At 27.9% G+C, this 14,281-nt stretch overlaps 1 protein-coding gene and 1 non-coding gene across 7 annotated transcripts in view; both read right to left on the bottom strand.

Annotated features, from left to right (window-relative positions):
- Positions 1–14,281, bottom strand: part of LOC132928852 (ADAMTS-like protein 1) — a 177,266-nt gene that overhangs the window by 14,832 nt on the left and 148,153 nt on the right. For 5 of the 6 annotated variants that reach the window (XR_009662066.1, XM_060993798.1, XM_060993769.1 and 2 more), the window contains exons 9-13: positions 4,019–4,117; positions 3,287–3,419; positions 748–856; positions 497–685; positions 256–407 (exon numbers count right to left, since the gene is read on the bottom strand). Coding sequence is in view for 5 of the 6 variants with exons in the window: in XM_060993798.1 (XP_060849781.1) it covers positions 256–407; positions 497–685; positions 748–856; positions 3,287–3,419; positions 4,019–4,117 (682 nt within the window). In the remaining variant the exon portion in view is untranslated. The remainder of the gene's footprint in view (positions 1–255; positions 408–496; positions 686–747; positions 857–3,286; positions 3,420–4,018; positions 4,118–14,281) is intronic. The other variant, XM_060993790.1, reaches the window with a different exon arrangement.
- Positions 12,157–12,249, bottom strand: Trnay-gua (transfer RNA tyrosine (anticodon GUA)). Its single transcript has 2 exons — positions 12,213–12,249; positions 12,157–12,192 (listed from the first exon to the last, which is right to left on the bottom strand). It is a non-coding gene; the product is annotated as a tRNA-Tyr (tRNA).

Genomic DNA, 14,281 nt, shown 5'->3' with positions numbered 1-14,281 from the left:
GTTTTACACAGACGTATATTATAGCTGAAGCACAGCGTTTTACTAGGAATACACAAACATAATATTATTTAATTTTATAACGCTAACATTATGTACAGACGTACGTTTAATTATTGAAATGCTATATTAGTTGTAATAATATTAAAAACATCAAAATATTATTGTTATTGATGTTTTTTTTTTTTTTTTTACTATAAAAACCAGCAATTTATTGCTTTTTGAAACCTTATTTGGTCCAGGCAATACAAATCTAACCTCCAAGACAAGAAGCACTGCAATGCGTAAAGCCCTCTCTTTTCCAAGAGTATGTTTTACCAAACGAACCGGGGGCGACTTTCGGTGGATTGAAATCATCAGAGCTGGCATCCGCGTATCCGTCCCTAATGGACCTCTCATTTTGATCAAATCTGAAATCATGGATATAATTATTGATCATGAGATATTATATAACGAACTCGTATAGTTGTAAAAAAAACATATCGACGCCATTGTTTACATTTTGTTCAACGAACAGGGCACTGAGGAGCATTTTTCGACCTCCGGTGGTTTGGGACCGACACACGCGTCGTCTGTTAACTTCGTCATGATCTGAGTGTAATCTAAATGAGCTTTGCAATATACTTTCCTCGTCCTGATACCATCGCCGCACGTGACACTGCATGGACTCCAATTGTCGGCAACGAACCTAAACATTATTATCAGTTTAATAAATCGTCGCGCGTGTGAATGTGGGCGCTAAAAGTTTACAGTGTATGTGGAGAAGTTTTTTGTTGGCCAACCAATCGCTGAGCGTGGGCTTGTGAAAAACTCGATTTGGACGACACTTGGAAATCCGAGTCTGCGTCAAAATTTTCGTCTGTAAAAACACGCGTAGCAAAAACAAACATGACGTTAAGTAAAAATAACAAGTAAAATAAACAACGGAAAACACGATACTTCGATTTATTATGTTGGTCAAGAAGAAAATTATATTTTTTTTAACGTTATTTTTGAAAATAATATAAAGTTTTGCGGTGCCGACAAATACTTTACTTTTCCATTGTTTCACTGAATTTCAAAAACAAATATAGTACCAGTATTCGTTATTTATTGAGAAGACGATACAATTATGTGGTATACGAGTATATTATCATATTATTAGAATTATCTTAGAACATTTTTCTTCGTGCACAATAGTAATATAAAAATTATAAAAATTTTAATGTAAGCAAATTTCGGCTTATCATAACATATTGCTCGGAATATTTTAAAATAATAATTTAATATATTTACATAACGTAACTGTACACCCTCAACAGGTAAATATTTTAATTAGTACCCAGTTTTGTAAAAAAAAAAAATTTAAGGGAACATCCTGAGCGAATATCTATAATTATAAAACGTAATAACATGTTTTGGTAGACTTTTAGTATTCTAAGATCTGAAAATTGAATTATTTGGGATAGATAATGAAATTAGTATAGTTAAAAATATTACAATTTTTACAGATAATTCGCGGTGTAGGCTTTTGATTTATCTACTTAATTATTTAAATTATTATTAGAAATAGTAAACATTTATACAATTTTAACCGATCATCAAAATAATGAAGATTTTTGTGTCATAAAATAAACTGCAAATCTTTCGATTTATTTACAATATAAATTATATTTTATAAATAGGGTTTGAAATTTGTTGCATTAAAGATATTCAAATAATATATTTATAACTATTTTTATTTATTTATTAACACCCCAAAGGGTAAGTATAAAATTTATATTGATACAAGAATATGATGTAGATTATAGATAAATAACATATATGTAAAAAACTATTATTGTAAAACAACCATTTTGATATACATACTATATTTGTTTACTTAATATGATAAAATATGAAATACTTGCTATATACAGTTTTAATCTAAAAAAAATTTAAATTTAGAAGACATATTTTCAGTATTGATCAATGGGGTGACGACGTGACGTATACGTAACCTAATAGTTTATTACGTTATACTTATACCTAACCCTTCGAGTGATATATTATAATATATTATATTATACGGTAATCTAAATAATAAGTTCTTGGCCCTGTCATATACTCGACCTACTCACGCCTTCTGCGGCAGTACATCTATATATACACATGGCACATAATACACAGCATGCATTATATTATTTTGTATATACATAATACGCGCTGTGGTATAAAATACATAGCCTTGATCGAGTATTTCGACGAAAAGAAAAACAAAATTACGGGATTCGGGTTTGTTTGTCCAGAGCAAAGATTGAACGCGTAAAAGTGTTATTTTTACTACAAATGAATGGAACTGCCCAATAAAAACGATATGGGGAATGATTCGATTAGCTTTTGAGCGAATTTCACGACTGTTATGACCAGCCAGTCTAAACTTCCATGGGCGTTATAACACTTATACTTTTTTTAAGCCCCGAGCGCGAAGGCGGAAAGGGTTTATGCGTGTCAAGCCGAGTGGATTTATATCGTTATCGACCGCACAGCTAGGAGTCTGAAAAATGTAATTTAAAATCGCCGTTTTACTACCGCCGTCGTGGTTTTTGTAATCGAAAATAAAACGGACTTAAACCGATCTCCGTGTTTTATGATTATATTTATTCACGTCGAAGGTCTCTTTGGGCTGGGTCATATGTATATGTTATTATATACACCACGCATTGTGTGTGCTGTGCCGCTGTGGCGATGCCCTTCTACCCGTTCGATAATTCGTTTGGATATCTCGACGAGATTTTTCTCGCGACAAATCGAGACCGACCGCATCGACAGCGACACATTGAATTTTCCATTTTTGACATACACCCGCCAGTCCTGTCGGCATACATGACGGGAGACTCTCAAAATGAAAAATATCATTCCCGTGAGGGGTATTCCCCTCTAAACATACATACACACGCATGCGCGCAACAGCAATATAGATACTTCGACGATGAACGAATTTATCTCGTGTATTTCGACACCATTTATACTCGGATCATTATTCAGTAACTTGTCACAAGTCCTCCGCGGCGTCGGCCATAGGAAAAAAATATTTCGGCACATGTACACAGACGTTTACTATTATGTTTTCGTATTTATCGTGACATTAATAAAGCGTGTTTAGTAGTTATAAACTATAATGTACACTAAAGTTTCCTTGTTTGAAACAAGTTTTCCAATAAAGTAATAAGAAAATTAAACTCGGCATTTTTAGATAATGAAACATCCCTGATACTTGATAGGTAATAATATAAATATAATATGATGTTTTATATTTTATTGAACTTACGGTAACACGGCAAGTTTGCAGAACAAGTCTTGGTTCGCCTGGGCTCAGTCATTGGGTCGCAAGTCAGGTACTTTTGTTTAGATTTGCAAGTGATATTTCTGATCTGCATTCCATCGCCACAAGTTGCCGAACACTGCATTAAATCGAACGATACATAACACAGTGATACGACATAAATACGAATTCAATATACTATTATCAGATAAAACTAAACTGTATTATATTTTTTATGAGCCTTCTATTAGCATGTGTTTTATTATTTATAAGACTGCGTGGATAAACTGGAACTGTATAAACCGATATAACCCGGAGTATGATATAGGCGTGTATATACGTCTTTAAACGATCACTTTTTAGTTACTTTCAGATCAACATAAATATCATAAAATATGAATAGATTTTTAAAAATCTAAATTTATTTACCAGTTAGGTATTTAAAAATAAAATTAATTAAAAAAATATTAATTACTCTATATCGTATATTTTTATATTCTAAATAATATACATTACAAAAATCGGAGAATACAATTTTTTAATACGAGTATAATATGTGATAAAATTCGAGTATACGAGTATATCCATATTACCTGTATAGAACATTCGAATTTCTTCTGAAAATCGGAGGTGTTACTTGGAAAAAACACTAAAAACCTACCTATAGCCTATAGGTTTTTAAGGCAATACTCGATAAGAGGCTTAATGGTTAATATTTTAATATCACGCTATACTCACTTTAGACCATTCACCTGTTGACCATTCAGAATAACATGGTTGAATATTGCACTGTTCCTGTATTTTAGGCTTGTGTCCATGGCACATGTGATGCCATACCTGTAACACACGTTTAAACGACGTTCAATTATAAAATGAAGTAAAGATAATTAATATTATAACTGAACTAAATTATATAATATATGGTAACACAATGCATTTAATTTTTTTTTATTATTTATTTCTAATAATATTTAATATTTATACAATTATTAAGTAATACAAATAAGAATTAAATTATGAATACCTCCTTTAAGTTTAGCTTGTGACGGAGGTACGGAGACACAGAGTTACAAATTAGTTGCATTAATATTATTACTAATTATAAAATTATTAACAATAGATAATAGTTATTTACAAATTAAATAAATAATAAACTTGCGTAGACTTAAGATTAAAAGGTATGTAAATATATATACAAATTACAAACACGAGTTAGGACTTAAATGTCTTATATTCTACTTAGGTATAAGTTTCAAGAATCCATTTCAGAACGGATTTTTTAACTTCAATACCATTATTAAAATCATATTTTTTTATATTAACAAGGAAGAAACTATAATATGTAGGCCCAGGATAATTCACTAATCTCTTACCAAAAGACTTTTAAAAAAACATATTATGTTCTCTAATCCTTTTTTTTATAAGTTGTTTATATTCAACCCAGTCACCTAAGTGTTTTACTATTCACATAATTTATATTTTTATTTAAAAAAGTTACACTGAAAAAATAGATATTAAAAATTTTTAAAATATTAGATACGTAGTTTTCTAAACGAAGATCATTTATTTTTAATGTAATTTCCAGGGCCTTAGCGCATTTTTAGTAAAACCACTCCACACCAATAAAGTAATAAACCATACTGAAAAATTTACTGATATAGAGTTAGATAAATAGTTCTCATAGAATTTATTGGCACAATATACCATAATTTATAAAAACTAAAATTAAGAGTGTGTAAACATAACTATGTTGTTTTCGTGAAGATTAAATCCCATATTACTATCAAAAATTAAACCTAAATATCAAATAATAAAAATCAAAAGTAAAATTTTACAAACGGTATTTTTACAAAGGCTAAGAATGGATACAAAATACAAATATGTATACTGTATAGGTAGTTTATCAAAACTATTTTAAAAATTATTGATTGAAAAATTCAAAAAATTTGTTTTTTTATATAACTTAGTGTTAGTTTTTAAGTCTAACACTAAATTGATGTTTTGAGAAAAGTTAATATAAAAAAAAATGTAATGCGCCAATCTTTTTTAACAATTTTTTCAAATATTTTAGAAAAAATTTCAGAACATAGAATTTAGAAATAGGCCTATAGTTGTTAATGATTTGTTTATCTACATTTTTTATATAAAAGTTAAACTATTGCTAATTTAAATTTATCTGTAAATAAAGTTTCATTTATACTTTGATTGTATAGATGTGTTAGATGATTAACAATATTTTCAGCTACACATCTCAAATGTTTTATAAATACACCATGAAAACTCACAGTTGTTTTGTTTTTAAAGTTCCTTATAATTTACTTAAGAACACTTTTGTTCATTAAAATAGAGAACAAATATTTCATTCATTGAGTATTCTGTACAACCGAAACTAGACGTGATACTGTTTGCAAGATTTTTACCTATACTAGTAAAAAACATGCTAGATACCTAGATAAGACTTTGATTGGTATTTCGTTAGTACTTAGTACCAATAATATTATCATTTTCTTTAACTATTTTAATTTTATCATTCCCATGTTTTATGGAATCTACAACCTCTTTCATTACCTTTCATAACTTTTCATTTAAGGCTATTAAACATTTCTTTAAATTTATTTTTATAAAAATTAAATTTAGCTTCTCTTAAAATGTATGTAAATTTATTTTTATATTTAGTAAAAGAAGTGAAAAGCTTATAATTATTTGAATGTTTTCTAACTTGAACTGATAATTGTTGTTTATGCCTCGAAGAACAGAGTAATCCGAAAGACATCTATTCTTTTAAATGTTTATTTGTAGGGTTAATTACTTTTTTGTTGTTGTTGACATTTCAATGGCCACACTTATTCTATTTAGTAATGAATCAACACATACATTGACATTATTTTCATTATATATATCAGACCACTTATCTTTAACAAATATATTGTTCAATTTATTGTAGTTGATTATGTTTAAAACTTTATCATTAGGATTTATCGTTACATTTATATCTATTTCTATAATAGTAGAGTAATGGTTATTGGTTTGTAATATCTACTATAACTCCTGTGTTTATATTAGTGTTTGAGTGTTTTTATTGCAATTATTTTTGACAAAAACATGATCTGAAAATGAATGTTTTGTATTAGCTTAAGTTTTCGGGTACAAATCTATATGCGACTAAACGACATACTCTGAAAGAATATACAATATTATCCAAGTATCTATGAAATATCACCATGATCACACCCTATTATATTTATATTCATGGTCTTCAACAATATTGTAATATGTTCATTGCTACATTTAATGGAATCTAATATATTTTCAAGTATTGTCAGACATAAACATCACTGAATGGAAATCTATACACACAAATTATAAAAAAGTAGAGTCGAGAATGTCAAGACGCAGTTATTTGGATTTGTTTTAACATTAAAACATTTCGTATCCAGGAATTAGAAAAACACACAAATGAATATCATGCCAGGTTTGTGTAAATATAATTCAAAGTTCTTACCGTATATATCACTTTCTAAAAATAAAATAAATTCATCAAAAATAGCATTATTACTTTTTATATTTCAACCAAATATTTTATTAGGCAAGTTATTAATTAAATTTTATTTATAATGATCTGAGATTTATATGAAGTACTGTGTCTTAAAATCTAAAAATCTATCCTATTTAATAAGTTTATATCTGTATCAAACATTTAGAGATAAACTTTGCTTTACATTATGTGTACAAAACTAATAAAGATTTGACAAGTAATTTCCATCGTGTATAATAAATAATTAAGAATCTTCGTTCTTTTATGTAAACTTTCTTTAATTTTTAAATCATACAAATTTAAACATATTTCTTTTGCAAAAATTCTAGTCTTAAAACAAATTATTAACTATTACCTCTCCAGTTGGCAGTTTTCGTTCACATTTTTTAAATTTAATTTCTTCTTTTTCGACAATTCCATAAGCTGTTTTTTATTTTCAAATGAAATTGTTTCAGCGATAATTTTCTTAGATTTATTACTTTATTAGGTATTAAAATGAATAAGTGAACACGAACAATTTTTGATATTAGTAAATTTAGACTCAAACTAAACTCAATATTTTTAACTTTTTTACAATAGTCTTCATTTTTTTTTTATTTCCAGGACACTTGTTATTTCTACATAATTCACAAGCGATTGTTTCTAAATTATTGACTCATCTTGATAACAAATTTAGATCAAAGTTCAACTTATTGTTTTCATCTTTTTTTAAATCATTAACCGTTGTTAGAATCTCTTCTAGTTGTTTCTCAAGATCATTAAACTGGTTGCTCATAAACATTATAGAAACAGTTAAAACTCGACAACATTTCATTAGAGCCAACAAAACTATTTCCAACTTATTGCAATCAGTTTACATTTTGCACAGCACTATTTTGCTTAAGTTCGAAGTTCAACTTTTAAAAATAAGCTTCGCTAAATTTTACACAAGAGAAGTGTAGAAATTCTTTACAATTTGAGCATTTCACTTCGTCTCCATCAAATATTTCTTCTATACATAATGAATACGCAGCATGTTGAATTAAGGTAAAAATTATCAAGATAAAATATTTCGGTTACACTATTATTATACTTGTGAAAACACTGATAAAAGCAGACGGCGAAATAAACGTCCAAGTTCATCGATAGTACTAATGCAACTAAATTTTGAATAAGTATAAGTATAATTTATGATAGGTACATCAATAAATAATAACATTTTATATTATAATCGTCGGGAAAAACGAAAATTAGTAATTGCAAAAGTTTGTCGAGTAAATTAATGATAGTGGTAGTATTAATATTTGATTATATAGGCAATTATAAGTGTATTTACTATTTAGTGACCCTCGATTTTTCAATGTGTGTGGATTTTATAATAAGTAATCGTAAATTTTATGTTTTTATAAATCATCTAGAAACTTTTTTCTTAAAGTATTTCAGCGTTCAGTTCCCCCCTCCTAAATGTTATGACCAAGGCAATTGCTCCTTTCAGACTTCCTAAATACGACTCCGATCCCAATTTGCTCTAATGAGAAATACGCGTTTTTTTATAGAAGACATATTATATAATATATATTATAAATAAACTTTATATTATAAATAATAATATTATTGAAACAAATGCTACTTTACTATAATAATATAATTTTAAGCTATTACACGTATACACTGACACTGTACAGGTTAAGTGAACTAAAATATTTTAACATTCGCGTAAAATGTAATTATTAATAGTGATTTTTATTATTATTATTATTGTTGTTGTTGTTTAAAACAAGTGCAGTGTTAATTAATAATGTATTGCGAGTGCAGTCGGAGCGAAAAACCAACACCGCCCTGCTGAAATATTCTATCTCGAGTGAACTAAAACAACGACAACGATATAATAATAAAAAAAACTATATATATATAAAGTAAGGAAAAAAACCGACAAAAATAAATTACTGTAAAAATCCTCGTTAGAGAATGTTCTATGAAAAATATCTTCCAGTCTGTATTTTTCGAACACAACCAAATATATTTTGTTCGTATATTTCATTTTACAGCGTGTTATATGTTAATGTGTCAACCTCAATAACAAATCGTCTACAGTAACAAGTTTTCCGTAGACAAATTTCCATTCCAAGACGAACTCCATAATAATATAGGTACCCCAACCGCTTCTAACATCGCCACAGAACGACTCGCAAACACTCATCCAAAATAAAACAAACGAGTCGTACGATATCCTAGTTCTTAATATTATATTATAATATTGTATAATATATTATTATCACGGAACAAAACGGACGACCGCAAATACATTATGACGTATTTCCACTTTATATCGTATGTGCATATTATGAATTATAATATATTATTTCAATAGTTTATAACAATTATTATATATTTATATCTACCGTCTAGCAATAAGCTATACAATAATACCAACTATTACCTATGTGGCTATGTGCTTCACGTTGTTGATAAAATCAACCATAGTGCCGAAAATGGTTAGTATTTTTTTTTGTTTTCATTATAGAAAGTAAAAAAAAAACAGTGTCGACGTTTTTGTGGTATTTGGTAAGTAAATTTAAATATACATAATTTTAAGCTTATAAAAATATTACATACTATATTATGATACGTAGTGCTTATTGTTAAAATACGCTTTTGAACGGGTCTATTCCAATTTTTAGAATTTTCCAAGTATAATAATTAAAATAATTATTTACGTTACCTATAGACGAATCGAAAACACACTTGGATGATAACTACAAAAACCAAAATGTTAAAATATGCATTTTATTCTTTGCGATGAAATATGCGTTTTCGAGTAGCATTGGTTTCCGAACTAGAATGATACAGTTTGTTTTATAAAACCACGCGGAAAATTATTATACACATATTTTCGTATTATATTAGACTATTACATTTTAAATAGAGTAATAACCAGTGTATATGATAAAATTCCAATTATCATAAATTTTAAATATTTATTTAGCGGTTTTATACTTAAAAATACAAAATCATAACATACTTTTACAGTATAAATTATATATATATATATATGTATATATTATATACATTACTATTTGTCTTCATTCAATTGAAAATAAAACATTCATAATCATTATATAACAATATTTGTACATAGCCACATTTCTACTTAAAAAAAATGTATATTCATTATTCATAGACTAGTATTTAAAAGTATTTTTTAAATGTTTTGTCGTTTTATTTGTAAAATGTTGTAATAAAATAAATAATAATGTATTTTTTAATTTTTAAGAAAATTTCTTATCCCGTAGTACAATAACTGTGTTGAGCTCTTCTCAAGACCAAGAGTCATGTATAGAGGATTTTCCGTCAATTATTATCGTCAAACAAGGACGTGTCTTTGTCGATAATACAAATGGTCGCACTCGTAGTATATTATATTATTATGAAAATTATATTGTTAAATGAAAACTTTTATCATGTATCACTGTATTTTACACTCCATAATATCTCGTAAGCGCTGGACGCCGTGTAGTGTCATTGTGGTCTGTAATCTGTATAAACATCAGGTTTTGTAGGTATCCCCGACGAATGGGTATTCATCAAATGTTTGGGTATTAATTAATTACCTATATCGAAAATCGCAATATACGTAATAAACAATAGTTATTATTGTAAATTCCGTTTTTAATCCAGTTATTGTGATGAAAAGATCTGCGACTTATCAACCTAAAGTACCTATTATACGACAGATATGTACCATACGACCAACACGTGAACTCGTTTTTTTTACATTTCAATCATATCCAATAGTAGTGCCGCGATATTTTCACGCAATAGAAAACTAGTGAAGTTCTAATAATTTAGCCGGGGAAATACAGCTATAAAAATAAAACTACGTATGTTAAAAACTATATTCTCAGTGCAGATATACGAAGTGATTCTTTTATTGTGGAGTGTGGACCAAGCAATATCGCACAGGTAATACAAAAAATATTTAAATTATTTTTATTTCTAATGTACTATTTTAAATTTTTCTATGATCAATTTAATCATTAATTATTTTGTTATTTACGTTTAAAAGTGTCTAACACAATTTCCAATTTATAAAACCTATAGCCATCGATAGAATAATCATTCTGTATTATTGTTGTAATAAAATATAATACACATAATATCCGAGTGATGTTACCCAAGTTTAGTTCAAATATTGGGGGGGGGGGGGGCTGTGCTAATTGTAAATCCGTGGGGCGCATGATAGTATAAGTGATAAGTCTCCTAGAATTGCGCCATTGAGTCTGTGTTATAGATTTCGAGGTACTTATTGCCAATCCGAATTCAAAACGCGGCAAGCGTATAAAATATAAATATAAAATTTATAATGTATATGCATGATATTATAATAATAGCGAATTTACCACGCACATGCTATAAATTATAATATACACACGACACACCAACTATAATAATAGATGGGAAAACGATATTTTAGGCGCATATTAATTATACGATATGCTGGGACACGCCGAGCACGGCGCGCGGCGCAGGGGTGCGTAGTAGTCATATTTATCCATATATACATATTATTGAGATGAACAGTATTATTCACTAGAAAGTGAAGAAAAAATGTTGAATGTTAAATCAATAAAATCCATTAGTTAAACATAATAAGATGTGTATGGCTATAGAAACCAACAATTAACTAGCATTAATTTAAGTAAGGAATTTTTTTTTTAATATGTATATAAATAACCAATAGTGATAATTGTAGCGAAAATAAGTTATTTTAATTAAACAACTTCTCTGGCTAATGGAAAAAAGAAGTACATTTAAGAATATTACATTTTTTATTTCCTATTATAGTATGTATACCATCAATAATCATTTTAATATTTTTTTATAATTATTATTTAATCATTTATAAATAAACGTAACTTGAATTTTATTGAAAGTAACTCGTTATTCATTAATTTACTATCAATAAAAATATATAATATTAAAAGCTAAGTCAATAAAAGTGAAAAAATCTTTAGGTTACATTTAATTTAATTTTTTAAGTCGTTAATGCCCAAAAATGTTATAATAATATATAATAGCTAAATTATAAGTACCTATTATTATAAATTCAAAATGTCACTTGACTCTCCGTTGTACATTTAAAAGTGAAAAAACTTCCCAAATATACTTGTTACAAACTTTTAAAGTTTTACTTTTTGGTAATAATCAATTTGAACACCCGCACGGGAACACCATCGAGGTTGATACTTTAAAATGACGATGGCGACGATCCGACAACCGGACATAAATAATAATAATAATGTATATTTTTCTGCTCATAAACGATAAAATATTCACGAAATCGAATTAGAAAAAAATTGCTTCCTTCGGGCCGGATTTGAACCAGCGACCTATGGATATCCATGATTAAATTTTACACTACAGTCCACCGCTCTACCAACTGAGCTACCGAAGGATGGAAAGAGAGTTGCTCGTTAATGCACTTAAACAACTTGTTCGTACTTTCACCGTTTGCACGATTTATAATTTATATGTATAATATTATGCAGTTTAAATAATATTATTTTTGAAAGCAAAAATCGTCATAATCTTAATATCTACGTGTGTACCTATGTCATGTATTTGCTCGACGTATCGCTGCGACATGTATAATTATTATGTTGCACCCGATTGATGGGCGATGGATATTGACTTACTATGTACACATAGTACATAATAAGCGGGGAAATTTCTGGCGAAAAATATAGTGTTTAGAATTATTACGAGTACAAAATGTTTACTCTTAATGCGTCATAATAAAGTTGACAATTATTATCAATCGTCAAAAAAAAATGTATAACTATACATTAAGGTGGTGAATTCTTTAAGGAAAAAAATAATTTGAAAGTGGATTAGTTATCATATATTTTTAGCTATATTTCCTGTTGTATAACAAAATCAAATGTATATACATATTAAGTATTGTTTGCCTTAAATTTTTTCGGTCAAAATATTAATATTATAAAGCTATAGATACAACTATTGTATTTGGTAATTAGTTAAAGTCGCCAACAATGAAGAGGGCAGCAGATATATCATATATGTATGTAAGTAGACTATAGTTGAATTGTATATTTATATACTTATAGTTAACGTGGCATTCTGTATGAAATATTAATTAATAATTTGGTTTGTAAACGCTATGATATTATGTGTAAGTGTATTGTGTATAATAGCCAATAGGTACTCGAAAATAAACATTTCAAAACGCCGCATTAACCAAGTGAAATACAAATGAATATCAATTGATACTTACAATAATCAATAACATGGTATTTATTTCTAAAAGATGCTTAATAGAATATAATACTATTTGATTTACTATTACTTGTTAGAATTATATATAATATTAAGTATGTACTTTTAAAATATTATTTTTAGAACATACCTAATAATATTATAACTAAATAATGCGTAATGAACGATTATACATAAAATTATGAACAATTAGGTACTGCAGCCTGCGGTCCGCAGATGTCAGTGTGTCACATTATAATATCTTCTATAGTACCTAATATTATAATTTATAATTTATTGCACAATAAGTCATTCAAATATGAAACAGTTTAAAATATTAATTTTTAATAAGTGGGTTTGATAAGCTGCAGTTATTCAGAAACTTTAATGATATGAATATTATATGGTTATAAATAGGCGGATAGATTTAGGCATACACGCGTTATACCTTTAAGTACACAGAAAATCAATACTGCGTGGTATTGGCTAATCGTTTCCCCCCACATAAGTATAATTTTCTTAGGATAATAATAGGTACCTTTGAAAAAAATCCTAGGAAAATAAAAAACCCTTTGGGAATTGGGGTACAAACACTCAAGGGTTCCAGGGTTCCCGGATTCCTGGATTCATTGCGTTGATAAATTATTAATTTTTTTTGTGTGTAAAATTTTCCGTTATAAATTAAATTTGTTTGTAAACGTCATAATTATATAACATATTATAGACCATTAAAAATGAAACATAATATAGACTACAATTAGAGAATAATCTAATTAAATTTAACTAAATTGGAAAGGTATAATCACAGTTGATTTTCGCTAAATTATAAAGATCTACATAGCCGTATAAACATAGTTTTAATGTCTACATTTTTTCTCGTGATATATTCCTATTCCGTGTATAATAAATAATAATACAATACATGCCTAGTGCCTACCCATCCTTGTCATTCTACATTCATGTACCATATTTGTGAGCTTGCGGCTACGTACATATATTATACATATGTATATAATAATATTATATGTAACATGTATTATAGTCGGTTAAAAGTATTGTCCGTACTTCCGTAATATCGGTTTTTGAGTTTTGATCGAAACGTATAGCAAATCGCATTTTGTTCAACAACAATAAATCCAATGTATGCGAACGCGAGTATTCCAAATATCAAAAATACTTTTCGTATAGTTTGCTGTTAAACTCGACGTATA

Source organism: Rhopalosiphum padi, chromosome 1 (assembly GCF_020882245.1).
Source record: "Rhopalosiphum padi isolate XX-2018 chromosome 1, ASM2088224v1, whole genome shotgun sequence".
Taxonomy (NCBI): domain Eukaryota; kingdom Metazoa; phylum Arthropoda; class Insecta; order Hemiptera; family Aphididae; genus Rhopalosiphum; species Rhopalosiphum padi.
This window is presented reverse-complemented; position numbering and strand designations above follow the sequence as displayed.